The sequence below is a fragment of the Akebia trifoliata genome, chromosome 3 (assembly GCF_017979445.1).
Source record: "Akebia trifoliata isolate Shusen 1 chromosome 3, ASM1797944v1, whole genome shotgun sequence".
NCBI lineage: Eukaryota > Viridiplantae > Streptophyta > Magnoliopsida > Ranunculales > Lardizabalaceae > Akebia > Akebia trifoliata.
Window position 1 is genome coordinate 56,576,321 of NC_141377.1, and position 8,052 is coordinate 56,584,372.

At 35.0% G+C, this 8,052-nt stretch overlaps 1 protein-coding gene across 1 annotated transcript; it reads right to left on the reverse strand.

The window, feature by feature from the left end:
• Positions 1–603: 603 nt before the first annotated feature.
• Positions 604–6,644, reverse strand: LOC147408228 (protein NRT1/ PTR FAMILY 7.3-like). The gene is made up of 5 exons (XM_086437136.1): positions 6,492–6,644; positions 6,088–6,226; positions 2,829–3,046; positions 1,889–2,451; positions 604–1,678 (listed from the first exon to the last, which is right to left on the reverse strand). Exons 1-5 carry the CDS (start codon positions 6,513–6,515, stop codon positions 802–804), a joined length of 1,821 nt encoding a protein of 606 aa, XP_086293262.1. The 5' UTR covers positions 6,516–6,644; the 3' UTR covers positions 604–801.
• Between the last annotated feature and the right edge of the window lie 1,408 nt (positions 6,645–8,052).

Consider the following 8,052-nt stretch of genomic DNA (forward strand, 5'->3'; position numbering starts at 1 on the left):
TTCACTTAAGAATTAACACATATCTTGGGGTGGTCCTTGTAAAATTTGGTGTGACAATAGATTTTCTTTTTTAAAAAAAGATTTGATGAGGTCAGTAAGTCAGTGCTAGCGGGAATTTGAACCATGATTTTTAAACTCGGTATCGCGTCTTGTCTCGTTCAGCTCTAATACCAAGTCGTCTCGGACGAGTTTTCCGATACGTTTGAGACATCTCGTGAGATAACTCAAAAAATTGAACGTGAGACATAAAATTTGGTCAAAAAATGACTTTGTGAGTTGGTCTCGTTCAACTCTGATGCCGAGTTAACTAGGACGATACATCTCGGTCTCGGACGAGTTTATAAATCATGATTTGAACACAATTCTCTGGTATCATCACCCAAAGACTTTGCCAACTAAGCTAGTTGACACCTGCAATTCTATCTATTTATACTGTAACGAGAAAACATGAGAAGTATTTAAATTGCAATGGAGGTGTGCTTAGAGCCTTAGAGACTTTTATTCAAGATACGAGTGAAAACTGAAAAGCATCTATAGCTATAAGCACACCTCCATGTCAGATCAGTATCAAATGCATTGTCACATGAAACAACAAATGAGAAATTACAAATAAAAACTAGAATACCTTAATCACTGACCCCACCTTTTGAATTACAACATACAAGTAAAGCACAATGGAAGAAATATTGTGCAAAAGAGTTGTATAAAAATGGGGCAGCCAATATCCCCTGTTTATTTCTTCATCTAACATGTACTTAATATGAAAAATTATGAAGAAAAAAAAACCAAATAATAATATACTTAGACTCTGAAATTCTCGAGCTCATTGAGGTTGATATCTTGCCATTTTCCCTCGAACTTGATACACTTATACCACTTTGCACACAAAATGTAAACAACTAAGTCGGCCGTGGTCAACGCTGCTAAGAGGAAGTAAAACCTGTCTAGATGACCCATGTTGAGGTTCCCAGGGATCCATCCTGGCATATTATCTTTCGTAGATATCTTTATGACAACGCTCACAAGCAAGCTACTCACATAGTTCCCGAGTGAAATAGACGTCATGCAAAGAGCGCTTCCGAAGCTCTTCAATCCGTCCGGTGTCTGTCCATTAAAGAATTCCAACTGACCCACATACATGAATACCTCAGAAGCTCCTATTAATGCATACTGAGGTACTTGCCAAAATATGCTCAAAGAACTCGAACCATCACAATTGATGCACTCATCCTTGGCAAATTTTATCCTATAACATTCCACAACTCCAGCTGAAACCATCGCCACTATCGCTATAACAAGCCCAATTCCCATCCTTTGAAGCTCAGTAAGTCCTTTAGAGTTTCGATTTCTTAGCTTACTAACAAGAGGGTCTAGAACTCGTCTGTAAATGAAAACGAAAGCCGCTACACTTAGAATGTCAAAGCTAGACATGCTAGCCGGTGGAATGTTAAAGTTCCCAACAGTAGTCTTCATTGCGGCGCCTTGTTCCACAAAGAGGGAGGCCATCTGAGTAAAGACTACTGAGTATAGTATTGTGCAGAGCCAAATTGGGAGAAGTCTTAATATACATTTCACTTCTTCAACTTGTGTTATCGTGCAAAGACGCCATGGGCTGTTAGCACTTGTTTCTTGTAAGAAGAAGTCCTTCGGTGTGATAGTCGCCGCTCTATCCAAGAACCTAGTATAACAAGTACAAACATCAATTAGCCATCACTAGGTTATTGGACCTAATTCATATGGTATGAATCTCGAGTACTATCGAATGGTCTGGACCTTGGGACGATGGTCAGTTCTAGCTGATGACAACTTTTCTATCACCATTTACATGCCATATGCTATTGTCTATGGATTAATAAATATGAAATTATAACCCAAGCTATTTACTTACTTGAATCCTTGGGTGTGGAGTATCTTTCTGCCCCCCTTGTTGGCACATTCCTTTCCATCAACTTCATATAGATCTTCTCCACTTGGCGGCATCTTGACCCTCCATTTCTTCACTGCGGCGATAACCACTTGGCAAAACCTCGAGAGTGGGTTGCCACTTGGCTTGAAATGTCTATACCTTGGGGTCCCAACAAGAAACAAGACCAGTGCTAGAATGGCAGATGCACTGGAGGCCCAAAATCCTAGGGTCCACAACCCTTCATCCTCAAAATACACAAGTATGGTATTTGAAAAGAGGGACCCAAAGTTTAAAGCCAAATAAAAGTAGCTAAAGAAGGATACCTTTGAGTGTCCTTCCTTGGGGTCCTCTTCATCAAACTGATCTGCCCCTAGTGTAGCAATGGTTGGTTGGTACCCTCCATTTCCTAGGGCAACCAAGTAGATAGATAGGTAAAACAATCCGACATGGAACGAAGAATGGCGCTTACATGGAATTTTCCCATCCCCACAATCATTTGGTTTAAGTAAAAATAGATAAGATGATAATGATAATGATACCAAACCCTGCCATCAAACATATAGACAAGTTCAATTAGTGAAGCAAAACCTCTAATTTGAATCTAATAAGATTCTAGATGAACGTTCTTAAGCACGATGAGAATTAGGAACTGGTCCCACCTAAGCCAAGAAGGCCAAAAATCAACATGATAGGTTGACTTCAACCTTTCAAAATCCAGCGATTAAGATTTATCATTAGGATAAGTATCTTTGAGATGTATGCTATCGAGATACATATAAATCCCGTGTGTGTATGTGTGTGTGTGTGTTGCACCTATCTTAAGGAACCAAGAAGTGACAATGGATTGAATCAACCAAGTCATGAATTGATTGATCAAGATTTCTGAAAAGAAATGAGACCATTCGAACATGTTTTTACTTACAATGACGAAGATTACTTGAAAGATAGCACAAGTCTTATATCTTCCCCAGTAGGAATCGCTAAGGAATGCACCAACAAGTGAGAAGATATAAACAGTTCCTGTCCATTTGCTCACATTATTCGCCGCCTCAGCATTATCCTGTTGTAGAACCCTCGTCAAGAAAAGCACCAAGTTTACCCCAACTCCGAAGAAAGCCAATGTTGCCAAACCTTGATTCACTGATTAACAATAACCAAGTGCACCCTCTTAGAAAAAGAAAAAACAAAGAACAAAGAATAAAACAGAAATCCAAACTAAAGTAATTAAACCCACGTATCTTATCTGAATCTAATATGGATCATAATATTATATAAAGATGATCCCGAATATGATTAATATCGTAGTGACAAAAATCTGCAATCTTTTGACAAAATCACAATTTTAATAATTTTCAATTAAATAAAATAATAATAATAATAATCTTCAAGTTTTTTCAAAAAATCACAATGGATTCTATAGTCAACTTCTCCCCATGTGGCCTTTCTAGGAATGTTAGTTACAAAGGGAGCCTGATTAACATAGTTGACTTAGAGTTACGCTTGTGTATCAATCATTCGATATATACTTTATCACAATAGATCAAATTCTAATACTCAAGCAAAATACAATTGGACTTAGAAGTTTGAATTGGCATTGGTGTTGAAGGTTAAGAATAGCAATGCTACCAAAGATGTTGTAAGGGATGTTGTAGATATTCTCATGGCACACACGAGGAAATGCACCACTCGATTTGATGAATTTGATTCAGAATAGATAAGAAAATAGGAATTGTTTAGTAACGCACGCATGTTATGGTAAATTGGTAATTCACTGTAAATACAAAGTTTTATACTATTGATATTGATAGTTTTGGGATGCAAGTTCAAACAGAATGTTAAAAACCGGACCGGTTTTATCTAAGATCGGATCTAGCTAAGTTGATTTTTTAATGAAATTGATTAGGTTCAACTGAGGAAGTGATTGAAACCCAATCATTGCAAAATTGTTTTAAAATATAAAATTTTGGAATATTTTCCTTTCAGCATAAGATCTTCCTAATTTCTAGTTCGAAAAGATTCTTTAATATTAAAATATATAGTACACATATATAGCATCCAAACATATATATAAAGGGAAACGTTCGGAGGCCCTAAAGAGAGCCAAACATTTTTCAAAATAGGAGTTAAAAGTTTCAGAATGAGATGATTTTTTGTGAGGATGATCTCTATGGTGAGGAGATTATCCTCGCCAAAAATCAGCTCATTCCAAAACTTCTAACCTTAGTTTACAAGTAGAAGAATCGTGAACCGTCCAATTTTTGTAAATCAATTTTGATGGGGTTAAAAGTTTTGGAATTAGCTGATTCTTTGTGAGGGTGATCTCCTCATCATAGAGATCATCCTTTCAAAAAATCAACCCATTCCGAAACTTCTAACCCATACATTGAAAAAATATTTGGCACAATTTTGGACTCTGCCTCCGAACACCACCCAAATATAAAAGTTATATATATGAAAATTTGAAAATATTTTCCTCCAACTTTAAATTTTCTATCACAAAAAATATCTTTAACATTTAAATGTATAATACATTGCGAGTTGTTATTGGCACCCCAATTTTTATTTATTACAATCCGATTTCTTAAATTATTTATCACCACCCGATTAAAGATTAAAAACACACTCTTCAAACATTACAAAGGTTTGGTTCAAATTATTATCTCAACTTTACAAAACATTAAATTACTAGTTCAAACACTTTCAATAGTTGTTTACAATTATGATTAGGCTCATATAAAATCCTAAACCCAAAAATAGATATGTAGCAAAGAAAAAAAAAAGAGGGATTTTATTGGCACCCCAACTTTTCTTATTCTCAACCATTTACTTATTTTCTTTATTTTTAATTGGTGTGTAATAAGTAAAGGTTGGGACCCCAATAGTAGCTCTCAAAATATATTATATAATAGTTTTTTAATTGAAATAAACTTTCTCTAAAAACATGACGTGAAATGAAGAAACAAGATTCATTTAGCAAACTCCAAATCTTTGAGATAAGGCTATGTTGTAACAGATATCAATTGATCAAACCAATTTGGACGAGTCTGACAATATATTAGTGCAAAAAATTTATGGCCCAAGCATGATCCATTTCTTAAAACATGGGTTATAATTTTAAAGGAAAATGTCTAAAGAGACAGATTTTGAAACTATAAAAGAAGCCAATAGGTATATTGATCAGTGGAATCTGACTAGTTAGTCCAAGGGATAGAATATAAGGCCCTAAACAGGGTTAGGTCTAACTTAACTCTGCAACCAAACACTCCTTAAGTATTTGTTGATTAATATTGTATTTTTTGTAAAAAATTAAAGTGCTTTATGCACAAGCACAAATCTTGGACTTTCCTTGGTTCCAGAAATGTCCAACGAACGGCTGAGAAGAGAAGAGAAGGGAAAACAAATGAGTAATTCTGGGGTGACATTAAGATTTACTACCATTCTCACATTTCTTACGTGGAGGTGCGCATATAACCATAGATGGTTTTTACTCGTAGCTCGAGAAAACACATCTATGGCTATGACATCAACGCGGTGAAAAACAAAGTCCCCTTAGGATTTTTCAAAAGCAGATTCCCTGGGAATCCTTATAAGTTTTGAGGGATCAGATTCCTTTGAGGATCCCTAGATAACGTCTTTTCATCTTAATCATTTGATTGGGTGTTTTTTTTTAAATCAGATATCCCTAAGGACAGCTTCGCCTGGTTCATAGATCATGGTCTTGCCCAAAGATTAGTCCTGAGACACGTGCAAGGCCCGCACATCACACGTGAAGGTGCGCCCTCAAAAGTGGCCCATGATTTGATAGGTATAGTTGATGCGTCTCGGACACTAGAATTTTCTAACCAAGATAATATTACACGTGTTATTAGGTATACTCAAGCATCAAAGTCCTCTCTAGATCAACACCATTAGATTTTCCTAGAGATTCCCTACAAAAATGAGGACAATCTCCAGACCTTAAGAAGAACGTTGCCATCCTCAGATACGCCTATCTATCATCACACACCAAACCTATATCACAGACCAAACCAAAGTGGACAAAACTCTATCGCACATTAGAAATTCAGTGGGGATCACTGAAAAAAATATATATAATTTAATATAAAATAAAGTAAAGAAAGTAACAAAAAAACAAAAAAAAAAAATTTGATTTTGTTTTTGTTTTTTTTTTTGAAGATTACCTAATATTAGAATTCCAGCAGACCATCTACCAGTTTTTCTTCTAATTGCAGGTTGGCCATGTCTATCAACAGTCCCATCAGTAGTGCAGTCTTCTTTCATCGTCTTCCCTTCAACATCTCTTATTTCATTGATCTTGACCTATAAAATTACACTTCATATCTTTAAAATTTAATTAAAAGAAAACTATAATTAACACTTGCACCCATGCATGCAACAATATCCTTAAAACTGTGTTAGAAGAAAGAGAGAGACGAAGCAAATTCTGCTTCTATAACATCAAAGATATGATCCATAAATGGTGTAATTAATGTTTTATAAGAATTTAAATGAATAAAAAGAGAAGAAAGAACAGATTAGAAAGAAATTATTATGTTGGGTCAAGAAACTTAAAGCCATCACTTACCATGGATGCATCAATGCCTGCCATTGATATGCTCTCAAGCAAAGATGAGAGAAGAAAACGTGGTGGAGAGAGAGAGAGAGAGAGAGAGAGGTTGGCAAAAGAAGAAGAAGGAGGAGAGAGGGAGAGAGAGGTTGCAAAAGAAGAAGAGAGGGAGAGAATATATAGACTGAGAATATTGAACGGACGGTGGAGATTCGAGATGAAATATGTAGGACCCAGATTATGAATTTGCTATCACCAACTGACGATGTTATGGTGTCAAACAAACACTTAAAGTACCACAAATGATGGTTAAGATTTATAACATTATCTCTATTGGACACATCAGGAGGATAAATCTTAACCATTACATTATATCTTTAACGGTTGGGATCACGTGTTTTTAATACAAGTCATTCTTCGTGAATCACGGGATCTTCACAAGTAGTATTCAAAAGACACTTAACCACCTTATCCACGTTTTTTCGATTATTTTCTCTCAGTCTCTCTCTCTCTCTCTGGCAACTAATAAAAACTGTTACTTTTAAGATAGACACATGGCTGTCTGTTGTCCATTTAGCAGCATAACAGCCTCAATATTTAACAGCAAATTAACATGCATAGACATGTTTGATTTTTATACATGGATCAAAGCTAAAATGGGTCCCTTTTGTCGGATCCACATACATTGTCCCTCATTGGGGTGGGTTTATATGAAAGATTCAAAACATCCCTTTAAAGCGTTCTTAGTATGTGATCTTATTCATTTTAAATAGACACTTTGGGGTCCAAGTGATCAATCCCATCATAATAATCAAATATATATTCCAAAAAATGTGCGTCGGCTGAATAATATATGTTCCAACATTTAATGTTGTCTGAAATCACATTTTCTTTTGATTCAAGAGTCTTCATTAATCTTGTTGGAAAACCCTAACTTTTAAGTTAATCTAATTTTATAAGATTTCAAATGTAATTTGAATTATAGTTGTTCATCATCCTCATGACCATCTTGAATTTTTCATACTCATACCACAATTTTTTTGTGATCTTATTTTAGTGCATGCCCTGAAATGGGAAAATGGTCATCTCATCTTATTTTATATCTCTAGGAATAAAATAATTAATAATCCCAACTCATGCAACATCTTAACTTTTATTCAATTATTATTAGGTAGCGCATGATTCCATGTATCATTATTATATGCCATTTGAGTTTTCTCCTTTATCATGTGGTAAGGTTTAGAGCAAATGATACTAGCTTTTGTATTCCTCAAGTTGTCTAACACATTCCCTTTCATGTAATATGCTAATTAACTTACCTTCAACCTCGAAGATATTTCTGTACATGAATTTTTCAAAAAATAAAATAAAATATCATAAAAAATAATAATGATTTTTGTGACGGGAATATTTATGAAAACTCATTTTAAGCTTTGGGAGTGGTGATACTTGATCTTGAGACTTAAAAAAAAAATGTAGAAGTGACACTAAAATTTACATTGTTTCACACAGTACTGAACTGGATGTGCATACCAAATCATAGATGTTTTTCATCAAGATAAGAGTGAAAAGCATCAAT

Coding starts and splice junctions, on each gene's coding strand:
- LOC147408228 (XM_086437136.1), bottom strand. CDS start 6,515: ATGGCAGGCATTGATGCATCCATG. Junction 2,452..2,828: donor TTCAAGTAATCTTCGTCATT/GTAAGTAAAAAC, acceptor GTTTGATGGCAG/GGTTTGGTATCATTATCATT. Junction 1,679..1,888: donor CTCCACACCCAAGGATTCAA/GTAAGTAAATAG, acceptor TTGTTATACTAG/GTTCTTGGATAGAGCGGCGA.